The sequence below is a fragment of the Phocoena phocoena genome, chromosome 1 (assembly GCF_963924675.1).
Source record: "Phocoena phocoena chromosome 1, mPhoPho1.1, whole genome shotgun sequence".
In the NCBI taxonomy this organism is placed as follows: Eukaryota; Metazoa; Chordata; class Mammalia; order Artiodactyla; family Phocoenidae; genus Phocoena; species Phocoena phocoena.
Window position 1 is genome coordinate 118,793,787 of NC_089219.1, and position 22,546 is coordinate 118,816,332.

Consider the following 22,546-nt stretch of genomic DNA (forward strand, 5'->3'; position numbering starts at 1 on the left):
GCAAATGAGGGTTTGAGCACACCACATGTGTAGCAAGAATCTCTTCAATCTTTGGATAAGTTTTATCTCCTTAAATGGTTTGAACCTGAGTGGCCTAAAGCACAGTGGTTAAGAATGTGCTATATATAATTCTATTACTATAGAATTATAGTAATTCTGTTCAAATTCCATTTCTCCAGTTTCTGGCTGTGAACCCTTGGGCACATGTTTTTCACTCATCTAAGCCTTTTACTATTAACTATAAAATAGGAATTATAGGAGTCAATGAGAGAAGGCTTATTGTAAAGGATTCTGTGTATTTCAGCATTTGAGATTTTAAAGAAGACCATCTTAATGAAAAAAGTATAGTTCTGGCATGTGAACTGACAGATCAATGGAACAGAATAGAAAGTTGAGAATAGGCCCATAGCATACTGGGATTTGGTATATGATAATGATGGCCTTCCAAAACAATGGGGAAAAGATGGTTTATTCAGAAAATAATAGAATAGGATCTTTTCTTCTTACCTTACTGTCAAATAAAATTCTAGGTAAGTTAAAAGATCCATAAAAATTAAAATATATAGTTACTAGAAAAAAATACGGGGGGTGGGGCACTAAGATCCTACAGGCTGCTTGGTGCTGCCAAAAAAGAAAAAACGGGGAAGTTATAAAATAATTTAAGAGTGTGGAGGCTTAGCTACGCCCAGTAACCATAAAAGAAAAGACTGAAAATTTTGATTTAATAAAAGTAAAAAAATTTTACATGACTAAAATTCTCACTACACATATACTCGAAAGAGTAACCACAAAGTGGAAGAACACCTGCTACTCATACCATAGATAAAGGGTTACATTTTCTTAATATCTAAGGAGCTTCAACAAATCAAGAGAAACAACCTATTGGAACAATAGGCAAAGGACATGAACAGAGAGTTTTGAAACTGTTTTAATCATATGAAAAGATGCCTAATCTTACTCCTACTAAGAGAAATGCGAATTAAAACTATAATGGAAAACTGTTTTTCAACTCTGATTAGCAAAGATTAGAAAGTTTGATAATGTACTATATTGACAGTGGTCTAGGGAAATAAGCACTCTTCTACATTGCTGGGGGAGAGTAGACTCCTATAGCCTCTATCAAGGACTCTTTGACAAGATCATTCAAAATAATAAACACACATACCCTTAACCCAGCAGTTCCATCTTTGATATTTATCTTATAGATGTACTCAAATTTATATGGAATGATGTATTCATCATTCATCACAGTGAGGTTTGTAATAGCAAAAACTGGAAAGAACCTCTAGGTCTAGCAGTTGAAAACTGATTATATAAAGTATGGCACATCCATGAAATGGAATACTGTGCTACTTTAAAAGAGAATAAAATTTTCATATACTGATTTGAAAGTATCTCCAAGGCCTATTCAAGTGAAAAATGCAAAGTGTGGAGTAGTGTGTATATTTTGCTTCCGTTTGCATAAGAGAAATGGATATGTATGTTTTTAAGCAAATAGATTTCCTTAGAAGAATATACAAAACAGTAGCATGAGTGTTTGCTTCCAGAGAGGAGAACTGGGTGGCTAGAAAATTGGGGAGGAAGACTTTTTACCACGTACATCTTTTGAAAGTTGTACGTGTGTGTGCTTATCTATTAATAGAATATCACATCAGTGACCCATACTTTACTGTGGCGTGAGCTGAGTATCCACTCTGAATAAGCTCCAGACCACATGCCATGAACTTTAATCTGGGGATTAAGAGAAGAGACAGCTAAAATATGGTTTTTTGCTTTAAATAAAAATTTCACAGGATGCTATTAAGCAGGCTTCCCTACTGTCTTCCTTCGAATTATAGTAGTGGTTCATGAAGGCATCACAGTGAGCTGATGCTGTTCAGGAGGACTTTTAGAATTTGTCTGGGGCTCTGTAAAGTGCTGATTGTACATCCCCTCCAGCCTCACTCACCTTGGGCAGAAGAGAAGAATCACTGACACCCTCTTCTTTTCCAGGTCTGGCTTTTCCACCAAAAGCCCGAGTCTCTCGATCCTCTGGTGAAATATCTGAGTGCCACCACTGGCTTTGGAAGCAATTACGTAACGTCCAAAAAGGTAAATGTTTCCTTTGTTTCACTGAAGAGGTTGCTGCTGGGTTCCTGACCAGCCCTACCAGCTGCCCAGCTTCTCTCTCCTGGGGCTTCCGTCTCCGCTCGCTGGTATCACATGGGCCTGTTTTCATTTCTTTCTGCTCTCTCCTGCCTCTCAGCCATGGCACACCTTCTCTCCACCTAAACTGCTCTTACCCTTCTTTCTACTGATTCATTTCTACTGTTTAAGATCACAGCTTTCACGTGACCTTTTACATCAGGTCAGATGCTTTCATGCTAGGCTTTTTTGACCTCTTATGCCAGTTCTGTGTAGTATTCATTCAGTAGCGGGCCCCCTTGTCCAAGGATAAGCTCCATGAGGAGGGGGGGATTGCACCCCCTTTCCTAGCATGTTCCCTTGCACATGGCAGGTGCTCAAGAAATGTGTCACAAGTTGGATGAAATATAAAGCATCTTTCTGAGTGAAGTTAGCTTCCCTTTGAGTGTTCAGTTCCACTTATGACAACTGTTAGCTTTAATAGACTGGTGTTTTGAAGAGGTACGGGATGGAGTTTGGGAAAAAAATGAATGCTGTGTTTTGTAGACTCTGTGTAACCTAAAATGAAATTAAACATAGTTACAGGAGGCTTCCCTGGTGGCCCAGTGGTTAAGACTCAGCACTCCCAATGCAGGGGGGCCGGGGTTCGATCCCTGGTCAGGGAACTAGGTCTCGCATGTCACAACTAAAAATGATCCCATATGCTGCACCTAAAGATCCCACACGCGGCAACGAAGATCCTTTCTGCTGCAACCAAGATGCGGCACAGCTAGATAAATAAATAATAAAAATAAACATAGTTACATATTAGAAAAATGAAAAAAGTTTTATTTCGACCCTGTAAGGATTAATTTTGTTGTTGTTGTTGTTGTTGTTTTTTGGCTGCATTGGGTCTTCGTTGCTGCACGTGGGCTTTCTCTAGTAGCGGCGAGCGGGGTCTACTCTTCCTTGCAGTGCACGGGCTTCTCATTGCAGTGGCTTCTCTTGTTGCAGAGCACGGGCTCCAGGTGCGCGGGCCTCAGTAGCTGTGGCTCACGGGCTCTAGAGCACAGGCTCAGTAGTTGTGGCGCACGGGCTTAGTTGCTTTGAGACATGTGGGATCTTCCTGGACCAGGGCTCGAATCCGTGTCCCTCACATCGGTAGGTGGATTGGTAAGCGGATTCTTAACCACTGCGCCACCAGTGAAGTCCTAATTTTGTTGTATTTTTGTCATGAGTAAGGTTTACTTTAGCTTCCCATTTTTCACTGCCTATCTTATTGTGAGGAGGAATCGGCATAAAATAAACTTAGATTGAAGCAAATAAGTTAGCTAAGTCAGAGTCAAAATTGTCAGTGATCTTGTCTATGTCAGTAGCTTGAGGTCTAAGGGGAACCAGGATCTCTGCTTCCCGTGGTATACGTTTACTGAAAATGAACCTATGAACCTCCAGTGTTTCCCAAAATACCTTTTGTGGGATAGTTCCTTGAGAAGATTTGCAGAAAGCAGTTTGTCAGCCAAGTAAATTTGAGAAATGCTTCATATTATATGTCCCTCTTTCAGAGACATGCACAATGCACATTAACCCAGTAAAGGCTTTGAGAAGTTGATACAGTTAAGAAATATGCGTGACGTGTTTCATCCTGCTGCTTGCAAGCTATTCTTGATTATACAACTTTTTCTTTTCTCTTTAAATTTTACATAATGCTTAACATCATCCCAAAGAACACACTTTGGGAACTCTGTTGTAAACTAATGAGCTTACTTTTAGGCCCTCAGAATTAGTTTGGACTTACTATCTATTGATCTCGAAGGAATAACTGGTTTACCGAGGGGAGAAAATGTTTAATTCTATAAACCAAAGTATTTTATTAGCATTTCATAGAAATGCATTGCAGAATGTTTTTTTTTTTAACATCTTTATTGGGGTATAATTGCTTTACAATGGTGTGTTAGTTTCTGCTTTATAACAAAGTGAATCAGTTATACATATACATATGTTCCCATATCTCTTCCCTCTTGCGTCTCCCTCGCTCCCACCCTCCCTATCCCACCCCTCCAGGTGGTCACTAAGCACCCACCCGATATCCCTGTGCCATACGGCTGCTTCCTACTAGCTATCTACCTTACGTTTGTTAGTGTATATATGTCCATGCCTCTCTCACACCCTGTCACAGCTCACCCTTCCCCCTCCCCATATCCTCAAGTCCGTTCTCCAGTAGGTCTGTGTCTTTATTCCTGTCTTACCCCTAGGTTCTTCATGACATTTTTTTTTCTTAAATTCCATATATATGTGGTAGCATATGGTATTTGTCTTTCTCTTTCCCACTTCACTCTGTATGACAGACTCTAGGTCTATCCACCTCATTACAAATAGCTCAATTTCATTTCATTTTATGGCTAATATTCCACTGTATATATGTGCCACATCTTCTTTATCCATTCATCTGATGATGGACACTTAGGTTGTTTCCATCTCCGGGCTATTGTAAATAGAGCTGCAATGAACATTTTGGTACATGACTCTTTTTGAATTTTGGTTTTCTCAGTGTATATGCCCAGTAGTGGGATTGCTGGGTCATATGGTAGTTCTATTTGTAGTTTTTTAAGGAACCTCCATACTGTTCTCCACAGTGGCTGAACCAATTCACATTCCTACCAGCAGTGCAAGAGGGTTCCCTTTTCTCCACACCCTCTCCAGCATTTATTGTTTCTAGATTTTTTGATGATGGCCATTCTGACTGGTGTGAGATGATATCTCATTGTAGTTTTGATTTGCATTTCTCTAATGATTAATGATGTTGAGCATTCTTTCATGTGTTTGCTGGCAGTCTGTATATCTTCTCTGAAGAAATGTCTATTAAGGTCCTCTGTCCATTTTTGGATGGGGTTGTTTGTTATTTTGTTATTGAACTGCATGAGCTGCTTGTAAATTTTGGAAATTAATCCTTTGTCAGTTGCTTCATTTGCAAATATTTTCTCACATTCTGAGGGTCGTCTTTTGGTCTTGTTTATGGTTTCATTTGCTGTGCAAAAGCTTTGAAGTTCCATTAGGTCCCATTTGTTTATTTTTGTTTTTATTTCCATTTCTCTAGGAGGTGGGTCAAAAAGGATCTTGCTGTGAGTTATGTCATAGAGTGTTCTGCCTATGTTTTCCTCTAAGAGTTTGATAGTTTCTGGCCTTACATTTAGGTCTTTAATCCATTTTGAGCTTATTTTTGTGTATGGTGTTAGGGAGTGATCTAATCTCATACTTTTACATGTACCTATCCAGTTTTCCCAGCACCACTTATTGAAGAGGCTGTCCTTTCTCCACTTTACATTCCTGCCACCTTTATCAAAGATAAGGTGTCCATATGTGTGTGGGTTTATCTCTGGGCTTTCTATCTTGTTGCATTGACCTATCTTTCGGTTTTTTGTGCCAGTACCATGCTGTCTTGATTACTGTAGCTTTGTAATATAGTCTGAAATCAGGGCGCCTGATTTCTCCAGCTCTGTTTTTTGTTCTCAAGATTGCTTTGGCTTTTCGGGGTCTTTTGTGTTTCCATACAAATTGTGAAACTTTTTGTTCTAGTTCTGTGAAAAATGCCAGTGGTAGTTTGATAGGGATTGCATTGAATCTATAGATTGCTTTGGGTAGTAGAGTCATTTTCACAATGTTGATTCTTCCAATCCAAGAACATGGTATATCTCTCCATCTATTTGTATCATCTTTAATTTCTTTCATCAGTGTCTTGTAATTTTCTGCATATAGGTCTTTTGTCTCCTTAGGTAGGTTTATTCCTAGGTATTTTATTCTTTTTGTTGCAGTGGTAAATGGGAGTGTTTTCTTGATTTCACTTTCAGATTTTTCATCATTAGTGTATAGGAATGCCAGAGTTTTCTGTGCATTAATTTTGTATCCTGCTACTTTACCAAATTCATTGATTAGCTCTAGTAGTTTTCTGGTAGCATCTTTAGGATTCTCTATGTATACTGTCATGTCATCTGCAAACAGTGACAGCTTTACTTCTTCTTTTCTGATTTGGATTTCTTTTATTTCCTTTTCTTCTCTGATTGCTGTGGCTAAAGCTTCCAAAACTATGTTGAATAACAGTGGTGAGAGTGGGCAACCTTGTCTTGTTCCTGATCTTAGTGGAAATGCTTTCAGTTTTTCACCATTGAGGATGATGTTGGCTGTGGGCTTGTCATATACAGCCTTTATTATATTGAGGAAAGTTCCCTCTATGCCTACTTTCTGCAGGGTTTTTATCATAAATGGGTGTTGAATTTTGTCAAAAGCTTTCTCTGCATCTATTGAGATGATCATATGGTTTTTCTCCTTCAATTTATTAATATGGTTTATCACATTGATAGATTTGCGTATATTGAAGAATCCTTGCATTCCTGGAATAAACCCCACTTGATCGTGGTGTATGATCCTTTTAATGTGCTGTTGGATTCTGTTTGCTAGTATTTAGTTGAGGATTTTTGCTTCTATGTTCATCAGTGATATTGGCCTGTAGTTCTCTTTCTTTGTGACATCCTTGTCTGGTTTTGGTATCAAGGTGATGGTGGCCTCTTAGAAGGAATTTGGGAGTGTTCCTCCCTCTGCTATATTTTGGAAGAGTTTGAGAAGGATGGGTGTTAGCTCTTCTCTAAATGTTTGATAGAATTCGCTTGTGAAGCCATCTGGTCCTGGGATTTTGTTTGTTGGAAGATTTTTAATCAGTTTCAATTTCAGTGTTTGTGACTGGTCTGTTCATATTTTCTATTTCTTCCTGATTCAGTCTTGGCAGGTTGTGCATTTCTAAGAATTTGTCCATTTCTTCCAGATTGTCCATTTTATTGGCATAGAGTTGCTTGTAGTAATCTCTCATGATCTTTTTTATTTCTGCACTGTCAGTTGTTACTTCTCCTTTTTCATTTCTAATTCTATTGATTTGAGTCTTCTCCCTTTTTTTCTTGATGAGTCTGGCTAGTGGCTTATGTATTTTGTTTATCTTCTCAAAGAACCAGCTTTTAGTTTTATTGATCTTTGCTATCATTTCCTTCATTTCTTTTTCATTTATTTTTGATCTGATTTTTATGATTTCTTTCCTTCTGCTAACTTTGGGGGTTTTTTGTTCTTCTTTCTCTAATTGCTTGAGGTGCAAGGTTAGGTTGTTTATTCGAGATGTTTCCTGCTTCTTAAGATGGGCTTGTATTGCTATAAACTTCCCCCTTAGAACTGCTTTTGCTGCGTCCCATAGATTTTGGGTCGTTGTGTTTCCATTGTCATTTGTTTCTAGGTATTTTTTTATTTCTTCTTTGATTTCTTCAGTGATCACTTCGTTATTAAGTAGTGTATTGTTTAGCCTCCATGTGTTTGTATTTTATACAGATCTTTTCCTGTAATTGATATCTAGTCTCATGGTGTTGGGGTCGGAAAAGATACTTGATACAATTTCAGTTTTCTTAAATTTACCAAGGCTTGATTTGTGACCCAAGATATGATCTATCCTGGAGAATGTTCCATGAGCACTTGAGAAAAATGTGTATTCTGTTGTTTTTGGATGGAATGTGCTATAAATATCAGTAAAGTCCGTCCTGTTTAATGTATCATTTAAAGCTTGTGTTTCCTTATTTATTTTCATTTTGGATGATCTGTCCATGGGTGAAAGTGGGGTGTTAAAGTCCCCTACTATGTATGTGTTACTGTCAATTCCCCCTTTTATGGCTGTTAGTTTTTGCCTTATGTATTGAGGTGCTCCTGTGTTGGGTGCGTAAATATTTACAATTTTTATATCTTCTTCGTGGATCAATCCCTTGATCGTTATGTAGTGTCCTTCTTTGTCTCTTCTAATAGACTTTATTTTAAAGTCTATTTTGTCTGATATAAGAATTGCTACTCCAGCTTTCTTTTGGTTTCCATTTGCATGGAATATCTTTTTCCATCCGCTTCCTTTCAGTCTGTATGTGTCTCTAGGTCTGAAGTGGGTCTCTTGTAGACAGCATATGTATTGGTCTTGTCTTTGTATCCATTCAGCCAATCTGTGTCTTTTGGTGGGAGCATTTAGTCCATTTACATTTAAGGTAATTATCGATATGTATGTTCCTATTCCCATTTTCTAAATTGTTTTGGGTTTGTTATTATAGGTCTTTTCCTTCTCTTGTGTTTCTTGCCTACAGAAGTTCCTTTAGCATTTGTTGTAAAGCTGGTTTGGTGGTGCTGAACTCTCTCAGCTTTTGCTTGTCTGTAAAGGTTTTAATTTCTCCATCAAATCTGAATGAGATCCTTGCTGGGTAGAGTAGTCTTGGTTGCAGGTTTTTCTCCTTCATCACTTTCAGTATATCCTGCCACTCCTTCTGGCTTGCAGAGTTTCTGCTGAGAGATCAGCTGTTAACCTTATGGGGATTCCCTTGTGTGTTATTTTTCCCTTGCTGCTTTTAATATGCTTTCTTTGTATTTAATCTTTGACAGTTTGATTAATATGTGTCTTGGCATATTTCTCCTTGGATTTATCCTGTATGGGACTCTCTGTGCTTCCTGGACGTGATTATCTATTTCCTTTCCCATATTAGGGAAGTTTTCAAGTATAATCTCTTCAAATATTTTCTCAGTCCCTTTCTTTTTCTCTTCTTCTTCTGGAACCCCTGTAATTCGAATGTTGGTGTGTTTAATGTTGTCCCTGAGGTCTCTGAGACTGTCCTCAGTTCTTTTCATTCTTCTTTCTTTATTCTGCTCTGCAGTAGTTATTTCCACTCTTTTATCTTCCAGGTCACTTATCCGTTCCTCTGCCTCAGTTATTCTGCTATTGATCCCATCTAGAGTCTTTTTCATTTCATTTATTGTGTTGTTCTTCGTTGTTCGTTTCATCTTTAGTTCTTCTAGGTCCTTGTTAAATGTTTCTTGCATTTTGTCCATTTTATTTCCAAGATTTTGGATCATCTTTACTATCATTATTCTGAATTCTTGTTCAGGTAGACTGCCTATTTCCTCTTCATTTTTTAGGTCTGGTGCATTTTTATCTTGCTCCTTCATCTGCTCTGTGTTTTTCTGTCTTCTCATTTTGCTTATCTTACTGTGTTTGGGGTCTCCTTTTTGCAGGCTGCACATTCGTAGTTCCCGTTGTTTTTGATGTCTGTCTCCAAGTGGCTAAGGTTGGTTCAGTGGGTTGTGTAGGCTTCCTGGTGGAGGGGACTAGTGCCTGTGCTGTGGTGGATGAGGCTGGATCTTGTCTCTCTAGTGGGCAGGTTCACGTCTGGTGGTGTGTTTTGGGGTGTCTGTGGCCTTATTATGATTTTAGGCAGCCTCTCTGCTAATGGGTGGGGTTGTGTTCCTGTTTTGCTAGTTGTTTGGCATAGGTTGTCCAGCACTGTAGCTTGCTGGTCGTTGAGTGAAGCTGGGTGCTGGGTTTAAGATGGAGGTCTCTGGAAGATTTTTGCTGTTTGATATTATGTGGAGCTGGGAGGTGTCTTGTGGACCAGTGTCCTGAAGTTGGCTCTCCCACCTCAGAGGCAGAGCCCTGACTCCTGGCTGGAGTACCAAGAGCCTTTCATCCACACGGCTCAGAATAAAAGGGAGAAAAAGTAGAGAGAATTAGTAGAAGTAGGAAGAAAGAAAGAAAGAAAGGAGGGAAGGAAGGAAGGAAGGAAGAAAGAAAGAAAGAAAGAAGGAAACAAAGAAAGAAGGAAAGAAGGCAAGAGGGAAAGAAAGGAGGGAGGGAGAGAGGATGGAAGGAAGGAGGGAAGGAAGGAAAAAAGACAAAGAAGATACAGTAAAATAAAAGTATAATAAATTTATTGAATTAAAAAATAATTATTTAGGAAAAAAAAGGCATGGATAGAACCTTAGACAAATGGTGGAAGCAAAGCTATACAGACAAAATCTTACACAGAAGCATACACATACACCCTCACAAAAAGAGGTAAGGGGAAAAAATCATAAATCTTGCTCTCAAAGTCCACCTCCTCATTTTGGGATGATTCGTTGTCTAAAGGAGGGAAGGAAGGGAAGAAAGAAAGAAAGAAAGAAAGAAGGTAAAGTATAATAAAGTTATTAGAATTAGTTATTAAGAAAAAATTTAAAAAAAACAATGGACGGATAGAACCCTAGGACAAATGGTGGAAGCAAAGCTATACTGACAAGATCTCACACAGAAGCATACACGTACACATTCACAAAAAGAGGAAAAGGGGAAAAAATCATAGATCTTGCTCTCAAAGTCCACCTTCTTAATTTGGGATGATTCATTGTCTATTCATGTATTCCACAGATGCAGGGTACATCAAGTTGATTGTGGAGCTTTAATCCGCTGTTTCTGAGGCTGCTGGGAGAGATTTCCCTTTCTCTTCTTCATTCTCACAGCTCCCAGAGGCTCAGCTTTGGATTTGGCCCCGCCTCTGCGTGTAGGTCGCTGCAGGGCGTCTGTTTTTTGCTCAGACAGGACGGGGTTAAAGGAGCCACTGATTCGGGGGCTCTGGTGCACTCAGGCCGGTGGGAGGGAGGGGCACTGCGTGCAGGGTGGGCCTGTGGCGGCAGAGGCCAGCGTGACGTTGCACCAGCCTGAGGCCAGCCGTGTGTTCTCCCGGGGAAGTTGTCCCTGGATCCCGGGAACCTAGCAGTGGCGGGCTGCACAGGCTCCCTGGAAGAGGGGTGTGGATAGTGACCTGTGCTTGCACACAGGCCCCTTGGTGGCAGCAGCAGCAGCCTTAGCGTCTCCTGCCCATCTCTGGGGTCCATGCTTTTAGCTGCGGCTCGCGCCCGTCTCTGGGCCCCGCGCTTTTAGTCACGGCTCGCGCCCGTCTCTGGAGTTCCTTTAAGCAGCGCTCTTAAACTCCTCTCCTTGCGCACCAGGAAACAAAGAGGGAAGAAAAAGTCTCTTGCCTCTTCGGCAGGTGCAGACTTTTCCCCGGACTCCCTCCTGGCTAGCCTTGGTGCACTAACCCCTTCAGGCTATGTTCAAGCCAACAACCCCAGTCCTCTCCCTGCGCTGCTCCGACCGAAGCCGGAGCCTCAGCTTGCGGCTCCGCCCACCCCGGCAGTGAGCAGACAAGCCTCTCGGGCTGGTGAGTGCCGGTCGGCACCGATCCTCTGTGCGGGAATCTCCCCACTTTGCCCTCCGCACCCCTGTTGCTGTGCTCTCCTCCGCGGCTCTGAAGCTCCCCCCTCCGCCTCCCGCAGTCTCTGCCCGCGAAGGGGCTTCCTAGTGTGTGGAAACCTTTCCTCCTTCACAGCTCCCTCCCACTGGTGCAGGTGCCGTCCCTATTCTTTTGTCTCTGTTTTTTCTTTTGCCCTACCTAGGTACTTGGGGAGTTTCTTGCCTTTTGGGAGGTCTGAGGTCTTCTGCCAGCATTCAGTAGGTGTTCTTTAGGAGTTGCTCCACGTGTAGATGTATTTCTGGTGTATCTGTGGGGAGGAAGGTGATCTCCACGTCTTACTCTTCCGCCATTTCCCCAGCACTGCAGAATATGTTTTAACCTTTGATTAATTTTGGAAAGTCAGCTCTCTGCTCTGTTTAAAGGTTGGGTTGAACTAAAGAGAGCTATAATGTCTTTTCCAGTTACAACATGAAAAAACACTAAGATGATTGAACGAATAGAAATATTTTTTCCAAAATGTTATAAAGTTTTCTTTCATTTTTTAGCCTTTTAGCTTCATGAAGAAAGAGGCTTTTTTTTTTTTTAAGTTTAGGCTCTGTGTTGACTTAGAAAGAGATAACAAACACTTTATAGGGGCTGAAAGTTTGCTTTTACATACAGTGTGTAAATTAAAATTAGATTTTCTACATAAAACAGAAGAGTGTAAAATAATAGTGGATTAAACAAGATAAAAGCTTAGGTTTCTCGCATGTAAAGTAGTTTGGAGAGGCAACCTTAGGCTGGCCTGGCAGCTCTGCAAATTGTCAGGTGCCCAGGTTCCTTCTGTCATCCCTGAGGTGTGGCCCTCATCCTTATAGCTCAGGGGAGCAGCATGGAAGAAGGGAGAAAGAAAGGGGTGCCCCATTCCTTTTAAAGAGAGTCCTGGATAGGTACCATACAACACTTCCACTTCCATCTCATTGGCCAGAACATGGTCACCTGGTACCACTAACTTCAGTGTAGGCTGGAAATGTAGTCTTTCATCTGCAGGGCAGTGAGCTCAGCTAAGATCAGGGTTCTTTTACTAAAGAATGTGGATATTAGGAAGTAAGTAGCAGTTGGAATTTAAAAAAAATTTCTTGATTTTCCTCTCTTGGCCTTTTTTATATCACAGATGTTTGGTGTCTTCTGTTACTAGGTACACAGCAGTTAGGGGAGACAGCAAAGCTCAGATCTTTCAGTCTTGCTATTTAAGGGAAGCATCAGTTGGCTTGGTGAGTGTTGGAGTTTGGATGGAGAGTTAATGTGTCCTCAGGATTCCTGACATTCCCCACATGGCTGCCACCACAGCCCATTCCAACTGGCCCTATTTTGGGTTCTCTTACCTGTGTTATTTAAATGGCTCCCTTTTATTCAAATACTATTCATTTCATTTTTCCTTCATAGTCATCCCTATCTTTGTTTCTTTTCCAGATAGACCTAGATGAAGACACTGCTGAAAAATTTTACCAAAACTTACTGGAACTGGAAAAGGATATTAGGGTCACCATTCAAAAAAGCAAAAACCAGAGCTGAAAATGGTGCTCTCTGAGCACCATTTTCATGCCTTCTCTGGATTCTGGAGCACCTGGGTTTCTGAGTTGGATGGTGTGCATTTGTGGTAAACTGTGAGTTCTGATTTTCTCTTTGTTTCAGAATTACCTCTATGACTGTGTGTGTGTTTGTGCGTGTGAGAAAAAGATTGATAAAATATAATATATTCTTAAGAATGGTGTTATATCAAAATTGTCCTAAGTGTCCATCATTGGATGAATGGATAAAGAATATGTGGCACATATATACAATGGAATATTACTCAGCCATAAAAAGAAACGAAATTGAGCTATTTGTAATGAGGTGGATGGACCTAGAGTCTGTCATACAGAGTGAAGTAAGTCAGAAAGAGAAAGACAAATACCATATGCTAACACATATATATGGAATTTAAGAAAAAAAATGTCATGAAGAACCTAGGGGTAAGATGGGAATAAAGACACAGATCTACTAGAGAATGGACTTGAGGGTATGGGGAGGGGGAAGGGTAAGCTGTGACAAAGCAAGAGAGTGGCATGGACATACATACACTACCAAACGTAAAATAGGTAGTGGGAAGCAGCCGCATAGCACAGGGAGATCAGCTCAGTGCTTTGTGACCACCTAGAGGGGTGGGAGGGAGACACAAGAGGGAAGAGATATGGGAACATGTGTATATGTATAACTGATTCACTTTTTTATAAAGCAGAAACTAACACACCACTGTAAAGCAATTATACTCCAATAAAGATGTAAAAAAAAAAAAATTGTGCTAGTCACAATTTGTTTATTCTGTGAACTGCAGCCAAAGCTACACTTCATGGAATGAGGTGTAGACTTGAATAATCGTGACACAGACACACACTGGTTCTCCTTTTCACCTGCCCCAGCAGGAGGAAATACTGCCCATTCTCTGAGTGACCATCTTAGCCTTGTTCCTTTCAAGTAGTTTTCCTAGGTCTTGTACCTTATTTCTTCTTCCACATGCTGCTTTTACCAATCCTAATACAGATGCCCATGTAATTAATCATAGTAACAAAGTATATGTATTTGGGCCACTTGAATTATTTTTTTCTTATTTTAAAAATGTCTTTTGAGATTGATTTAGTCCATGTTAATAGTGGGCCTGACCTTTAACACAATTTGCAAATTTGTTTCTTACCCACTCGTTTTCATGACATTTTAGTGGATGTAATCTTGCAGCAAAAATGATTTATTCAGATTGTTTCAATGAAATTTTCCAATTGAATAATTACTGGTGGAATGTCTCCTGGTATCAGTAGTGGTCGAAAGTGGTTAGGACTTAGTTTGCATGATATGAAGACAAAATGCTAAGATGCTTAGATGTTTCAACCAACACCTGTAATATAACAGTTACAGTTTGAATGAGTTAATGTGAAAAATTATATGTAAATATAATTTCTTTACATTTCTAAAGTATGGATTTTTGGTTATACTTTAAGTTTGTTGCTAAAGATATTTTTAATAACAATAAACATGTGAAAATGAGGGCTGAACACTGTCTTCAAGAAAGAAGGGTAAAGTTGGAGAGCTGAAAGCAGAGCTGGTTTTTGATCTTCTGTTCACTTGCTGTTAATTGCGAAGAAGGACTTTGTTATGGATCTCAAACTCTTCATCTGTGAAGGTATTATCTTTCTGCTTCCTCTGTTCATGGGTATGAAGTGAGCATTAAATGCAATAATATGTGAATGAATAAAGAGCATTTTTTGAGAATGATGACTACAAAGTTTTTATTAGAGATTAATAAGCCAGAGTGTCATAGTTGAAATATTACTGTGTAAGGCACTGAGTGACCACGTCCCACCTAACTGAGAGTTGGTTCTGTTTCCCGAATGTTTTGTTTTAAATTGAAGTACAGTTGACTTACAGTGTTTCAGATGTACAGCAAAGTAATTCAGTTATTTATATATATGTATATTTCAGATTCTATTCCATTATAGGTATTACAAGATATTGAATATAGTTCCCTGTGCCATACAGTAGTTCCTTGTTGTTTATTTTACACATAGTAGCATGTATCTGTTAATCCCAAACTCCTAATTTATCTCCCCCAGCCCTGCTATCCCCTTTGGTAACCATAAGCTTGTTTTCTTTGTGAGCCTATTTGTTTTATAAATAAGTTCATTTGTATCATATTTTTAGAATCCATGTATAAGTGATATCGTGTGATATTTGTCTTTCTGTCTGACTTACTTCACTTAGTATGATAATCCCTGGGTCCATCCATGTTGGTGCAAATGGCATTATTTCATTCTTTTTTTATGGCTGAGTAGTATTCCATTGTATATTGTATGTGTGTGTGTGTCTGTGTATCATGTATTCTTTATCCATTCATCTGTCTATGGACATTTAGGTGGCTTCCATGTCTTGGCTATTGTGAATAGTGCTGCTATGAACATAGGGGTGCTTGTATCTTTTCCAGCTGGAGTTTTCATCTTATTCCAGATATATACCCAGAAGTGGGATTGCTGGATCATATGGTAACTGTTTTTATATTTTTAAGGAACCTCCAGACTGTTCTCCATAGTGGCTCTACGAATTTACATTCCAACCTACAGCATAGGAGGGTTCCCTTTTCTCCACACCCTCTCCAGCATTTACTATTTGTAGACCTTTTTTTTTAATTTGCTTTGGCTGTGTTGGGTCTTCATTGCTGTGTGCACAGGCTTTCTCTAGTTGCAGCGAGCGGGAGCTACTCTTTGTTGCGGTGCATGGGCTGCTCACTGCAGTGGCTCCTCTTGTTGCAGAGCACGGGCTCCAGTAGTTGTGGCATGCAGGCTCAGTAGTTGTGGCGCATGGGCTTAGTTTCTCCACGGCATGTGGGATCTTCCTGGACTAGGGATCAAACCCATGTCCCCTGCGTTAGCAGGTGGATTCTTAACCACTGTGCCACCAGGGAAGTCCCTATTTGTAGACTTTTTGATGATGACCATTCTGACCAGTGTGAGGTGATACCTGTTGTAGTTTTGATGTGCATTTCTCTAATAATTAGCAATGTTGAGCATCTTTTCATGTGCTTTTTGGCCATCTGTATGTCTTCTGTGGAGAAATGTCTATTTAGGTCTTCTGTTCATTTTTTTTTTTGATTGGGGTATTTGGTTTTGTTTCAACATTGAGTGGTATAAGCTATTGTATATTTTAGAAATTAACCCCTTGTCAATCACATCATTTGTAAATATTTTCTCCCATTCTGTAGGTTGTCTTTTCATTTTATTGATGGTTCCCTTTGCTTTTAAGCTTTTAAGTTTAATTAGGTCCCATTTGTTTATTTTTGCTTTTATTTATTTCTTTTACTTTACGAGATGGATACAAAAAGTATTGCTGCAATTTATGTGTTCTGCCTGTATTTTCCTCTAGGAGTTTTATAGTATCCACTCTTAGGCATTTAATCCATTTTGAGTTTTTTTTTTTTGTATAGGTTATTACAGAATGTTGTAATTTCATTATTTTACATGTAGCTGTCCAGTTTTCCCAGCACCACTTATTGAAGAGACTGTCTTTTCTCCATTGTATATCCTTGCCTCCTTTGTCATAGATTAATTGACCATAGCTGCATAGGTTTATTTCTGGGCTTTCTATCCTCTTCCTTGATCTATGTGTCTGTTTTTGTGTCAGTACCATATTGTTTTGATAACTATAGCTTTGTAGTATAGTCTGTAGTCAATGAGCCTGATTCCTCCAGCTCCGTTTTTCTTTCTCAAGATTCCTTTGGCATTTCAGGGTTTTATGTTTCTACACAAATTAAAATTTTTTTTTTTGTTTTAGTTCTGTGAAAAATACCATTGGTAGTTTGCTAGGGATTGTACTGAATCTGTAGACTGCCTTGGGAAGTATGGTCATTTTTACAATATTGATTCTTCCAATCCAAGAACACATTATATCTTTCCGTTTGTGTCATTCTCAATTTCTTTCATCAGCATATTATAGTTTTTGGAGTACAGGACTTCTGCTTCCTTAGGTAGGTTTATTCCTAGGTATTTTATTCTTTTTCATGCAATAGTAAATGGGATTGTTTCCTTAATTACTCTTTCTGATATTTCATTGTTAGTGTATAGAAATGCAACAGATTTCTGTGTATTAATTCTGTATCCTGTAATTTTACCGAATTCATTGATGAACTCTGGTAGTTTTCTGGTAGCATCTTTAGGATTTTCTATATATAGTATCATGTCATCTGCAAACAGAGACAGTTTTACTTCTTCCTTTCCAATTTGGATTCCTTTTATTCCTTTTTCTTCTCTGATATGGCTAGGACTTCCAAAACTTTTGAATAAAAGTGGCAAGAGTGGGCATCGTTGTCTTATTCCTGATCTTAAAGGGAATGTGTTTAGCTCTTCACAGTTGAGTATGTTAGCTGTGGGTTTGTCATATATGTCCTTTATTATGTTAAGGTATATTCCCTCTATGCCCACTTCCTGGAGAGTTTTTATCATAAAAGGATGGTGAATTTTATCAAAAGCTTTTTCTGTGTCTATTGAGATTAACAAATTGAAGGATAAAAACCACATGATAATGTGGTATATCAGGTTGATTGACTTGCAGATATTGAAAAATCCTTGCATCCTGGGGATAAATCCCAGCTGATCATGGTGTATGATCCTTTTAATGTATTGTTGGATTCAGTTTGCTTATATTTTGTTGAGGATTTTTGCATCTATATTCATCACTGATACTGGCCTGTAATTTTCTTTGTGGCATCTTTGTCTGGTTTTGGTATCAGGGTGATGGTGGCCTCAGAGAATGAGTTTGAAAGTGTTTCTTCCTCTGCAGTTCTTTTAGAATAGTTTCAGAAGGACAGGTGGTACCTCTTCTCTAAATGATTGGTAGAATTCACCTATGAAGGTATCTGGTCCTGGACTTTTGTTTGTTAGTTTAATTACTGATTCAATTTCATTACTGGTAATTGGTCTGTTCATATTTTCTATTTCTTCCTAGTTCAGTCTTGGGAGATTGTACATTTCTAAGAATTTTTCCATTTCTTCTAGGTTATCCATTTTATTGGCATATAATTGCTTGAAGTAGTCTCTTATGGCCATTTGTAACTTCTTTTTCATTTCTGATTTTGTTGATTTTGACCCTCTTTTTTTTTCCTGTTGAGTCTGGATAAAGGTTTATCAATTTTGTTTCTTTTCAAAGAGACAGCTTTTAATGCCACTGATCTTTACTACTGTTTTTCAGTATTTATTTCTGCTCTGATCTTTATGATTTCTTTCCTTGTACTAACTATGGGTTTTGTTTGTTCTTCTTTCTCTAGTTCCTTTAGGTGTAAGGTTAGATTGTTTGAGAGGTAAGTTCGTATCGCTATAAACTTCCCTCTTAGAACTGCTTTTGCTGCATCCCATAGGTTTTGGATTGTAGTATTTTCATTTATCTCTAAGTATTTTTTGATTTCCTCTTTGATTTCTTAAGTGATCTATTGGTTGTTTAGTAGCATATTGTTTAGTCTCCATGTGTTTTAGTTTTATTTTTTAAGTTTTATTTTTGTAGTTGATTTCTAGTATCATAGTGTTTTGGTCAGAAAAGATGCTTGATATGATTTCAATTTTCTTAAATTCACTGAGGCTTGCTTTATGTCCTAGCTTGTGATCTATCCTGGAGAATGAATGCTCCATGTGCATTTGAAAAGAATGTGTATTCTGCTGCTTTCTGGTGGAATGCTCTGTAAATATCAGTTAACTTCTTTGGCCTAATGTGTCATTTAAGGCCTGCATTTCCTTATTGATTTTCTGGCTGGATGATCTGTCCATTGATGTAAGTGGGTTTTAAAGGCCCCTATTATTGTCTTACTGTCAATTTCTCCTTTTATATCTGTTAATATTTGCCTTGTATGTTAAGTTGCACTGCCACTGAACAGAAAAAAAGAATGAAAAGAAATGAGGACAGTTTAAGAGACTTCTGGGACAACATCAAGTGTACTAATATTCACATTAGAGAGTCCCAGAATGACCTATATGTAAATATTTATGTTGGGTCCATATATATTTATAATTGTTATGTCTTCTTGGATTGATCCTTTGATCATAATGTAGTGTTCTTCCATGTCTCTTGTAACAGTTTTCATGTTAAAGTCTATTTTGTCTGATATAAGTATTGCTCTTCCAGCTTTCTTTTCATTTCCATTTGTGTGGAATACCTTTTTCTATCCCCTCACTTTCCATCTGTATGTGTCTCTAGATCTGAAGTGAGTCTCTTGTAGGCAGCATATTTACAGATCTTTTTTTTGTATCCATTCAGCCAGTCTGTGTCTTTTGGTTGGAACATTTAGTCCATTTATATTTAAGGTAATTATCAATATGTATGTTTTTATTGCCATTTTGTTAATTGTTTTGGATTTGTTTTTGTAGATCTTTTTTCCCTTTTCTTGTGTTCTCTTTTATGATTTGTTGACCAACTTTAGTGTTATGTTTGGATTCCTTTTTCTTTGTTTTCTATGTATATTTTTGGTATGTAGTTATGATGAGATTTTTTATATAGCAGTCTCTATATATGTGATTGTTTTTGGTGGTCTGTTCATTTCAAAGATGTTTTACATACCCTTCATTTGTATTCTCCTGCCCTCACTATTACTGTTTTTGATATATTTTACATCTAATTGTTTCATGTATCCCATAACTGCTTGTTGATACAGATGATTTTACTACTTTTGTCTTTGAACCTCACTACTAGTTTTGTGTGTGGATGATTTTATACCTTGACTGTATGTTTGCCTTTACTGGTGAGCTTTGTCCTTCCCTAATTTTGTTTTTATATGTGACATTGTCTTTTCCACCTAGAGAAGTTCCTTTAGCATTTTTTGTAAAGTGGTTTTGTGGTACTGAATTCTTCTAGCTTTTGCTTGTCTGTAAACCTTTTAATTTCTCCATGAAATCTGAATGAGAGCCTTGCTGGGTAAGTATTCTTGATTGTAGGTTTTTCCCTTTCATCACCTTATGTATATCATGCCACTCCCTTCTGGCCTATAGATTTTGTGCTGGCCTTATGGGAGTTGCCCTGTAATTTGTTGTTCTCCCTTGTGGCTCTTTATCTTTAATCTTTGTTATTTTGATTACAATGTGTCTTTGTGTGTTCCTCTATGGGACTCTGCACTTTTGGGCTTGGGTGACTGTTTCATTTCCCAGGATAGGGAGGTGTTCAGCTGTTATGTCTTCAAATATTTTCTTGGGCCCTTTCTCTCTCTTTTCTCCTGGGAATCTCTAATGTAAATATTAGTGTACTTGATGTTGTCCTAGAGGTCTCTTAAAGTGTCCTCATTTCTTTTCATTTTTTTTTTCTTTTCAGTGGCAGTGATGTCCACTTCTGTCTTCCAGGTCACATATTCTTTCTTCTGAATCATTTAGTCTACTATTGATTCCTTCTAGTTTATTTTTCATTTGTTACTGTATTCTTCATCTCTGTTTGGTTGTTCTTTATATTTTCTAACTCTTCGTTTAAAACTTCTAACTTCTCTCTCCGTGCATCTATTCTCCTCCCAAGTTCTTTGATCATCTTTATGACCATTACTGTGAACTCTTTCTCAGGTAGATTGCCCATCTCCACCTAGTTCTTCTGGAGTTCTATCTTCATTCCTTCCTCATTTTGTCTAAGTTGCTGGTTGTATTTTTATGTATGTGGTAAGTTATGTTTCTCGACCTTGGAGATGTGGTCTTCCACAGGAGGCATCCTGTGAGTCCCAGCAGTGCACTCCCCTCTTGTCACCCAAGCTCTATGTGCTGGGGGTTCCCCCTAAGAGGTCTGCATAGGTCCTTGTGTTGTGGCGGCTGACTTTGTGGGCAGCCTGGTAGGCTTGGTTGGCCCCTAGTCTTGTTGGTTGCCAGGACCTGCCTTGTGCAGGTGCTGCTGGATGTTGTTTTGTGGGGCCTGGTCATAATGTGACTGGCTGTGGAATCTTAGGGGGCTGTGGAGCTAGTGCTGGCTCACTGGTGGGCAAGGCAGGGTCCCGAAGACTCTGGTGCTGTTGCCAATCCACTGGCAGGTGAAGCCACATCCTGGGGTTAGTGCCAGACCACTAGCAGGCGGAGTTGGTTTCTGGAGTCTGGCTGCAGGTCCCAGGGACCCCAGAGCTTTTTTCAGATCGTTGCAGGGAGAGGGTGTTCCTGATGCAGCAGGATGTCTGGAAGTTTGCTTTGGCTTGCTAGTGGGCAGGTCCAGCTGGTCCCAGGGTAGGGTAGGGCCTGTGTTGTGGTATCATAGTTTTGTTTCTGGTGTCTGCCCCCTGGTGGTTGAGGCTGGTCTAGAGGCTTGTGCAGGCTTCCTGGCAGGACAGGCCTGTACCTGTCCACTGGTGGGTAAAGCTGGGTCTTGGGCCTCTGATGGGCTGGGCTATGTCTAGGGGCATTTCCAGAGGTTGCTGTGGACTCTTTAGTCTTAACGCACCCTGTATGCTGATGGCTGGGACTGGGTCCCTGTCCAGTTAGTTGTTTTGCTCTGAGGCGTCCCAGCACTGGAACCTATAGGCTTTTGGGCGGGGTCAGGTCTTGGCACTAATGATCCAAGATGTCAGCATCCAGGAGTGTTAATGTGGCTGAATGTTCCTCACTATGGCTGCCACCAGTGTCTGTGTCCCCAGGATGAGCCACAGCTGCCCCCTGCCTCTCCAGGACTCTCCAAGACCAGAAGGCAGGTCTGACCCAGGCTCCTATCAAATTACTGCTTTTGCACTGGGTCCCAGTGCATGCTGGATTTTGTGTGTGCCCTTTAAGAGTAATGTATCTATTTTCCCCAGTCCTGTGGAGCTCCTGCAATTAAACTCTGCTGGCCTTCAAAGCCAAATGCTCTGGGGGCTCATCTTTCTGGTGCCAGAACCCTGGCCTGGGGAGCTTAATGTGGGGCTCAGAACTGTTTCTTCTGTGGGAGAACCTCTGCAATATAATTCTACAGTTTGTGAGTCATCCACCCAGGCATTATGTGATTTGATTATATCGTGAGCTTGTGCTTCTTACCTGTCTCATTGTGGTTCCTTCTTTATGTCTTTAGTTATAGAATATCTTTTCTGGTAGGTGCCTGTCTTCTTTTTCATTGATGGTTATTCTGCATATAGTTGTGATTTTCATGTGCTTTTGAGAGGAAGTGAGCTCAGGGTCTTTCTGTATTCTCCATCATGGCCACTCTCCCCACTCTGTTTTCCGAATATTGAGTCATCCATCACCTAGGAGCAGCATCAGGTCAAGTGTGAGCATGTGGGGGGAAGAGTGTGGGCTCTGGGACTGGGCAGACATTGAATCAAATTTTAGCCATTAACTAGCATGAGTTCTGGCAAGTTGCTTCAATTTATACTTCAACTTAATTATAAAAGATACTGATGCTTCCCTTGCAGAATTGTGATATTATAGCCTAATGTACTCTCAGTTAATATAACATTTCATTCTGTCCCACATGAAGTACACAAAAGGAGATTTTAAACATGAACTAAATCCTGATTTCAAGTCATTTATGATGTGTCAGTAGGTTGGTGCTCTATATATTTTCTGAGTCATTACATCCAATTTCCCTAAAATAGAGAACAAAACATAGACCCTTTAGACGTTAACATATCTGATGTACTTTTTACATTTTTAATCATAACATTACTATACAGAAATAAAATATACAATTTCCAAACCAACAGAGGTATAAAAAAATACAAGCCATCCAAAAAAATAAAATGGAAAGGAGAAGATGATAGAAAAAAACATAAATAAAAATTCCCCAATTCAATTTTTAAAATATATTCTAATATTCTCAAAAATCTGAAAATAGAACTACCATATGACCCAGCATTTCTACTCCTGGGTAAATATCTAAAAAACCCAAACACTAATTCAAAAAGATAC

General features: G+C 39.3%; 1 protein-coding gene across 1 annotated transcript in view; it reads left to right on the forward strand.

Annotated features, from left to right (window-relative positions):
* Positions 1–12,932, forward strand: part of HSD17B7 (hydroxysteroid 17-beta dehydrogenase 7) — a 31,302-nt gene extending 18,370 nt beyond the window's left edge. The window contains exons 8-9 of the mRNA XM_065881385.1: positions 1,993–2,091; positions 12,618–12,932. Coding sequence (XP_065737457.1) covers positions 1,993–2,091; positions 12,618–12,719 — 201 coding nt within the window. The 3' untranslated portion in view covers positions 12,720–12,932. The remainder of the gene's footprint in view (positions 1–1,992; positions 2,092–12,617) is intronic.
* Positions 12,933–22,546: the final 9,614 nt, after the last annotated feature.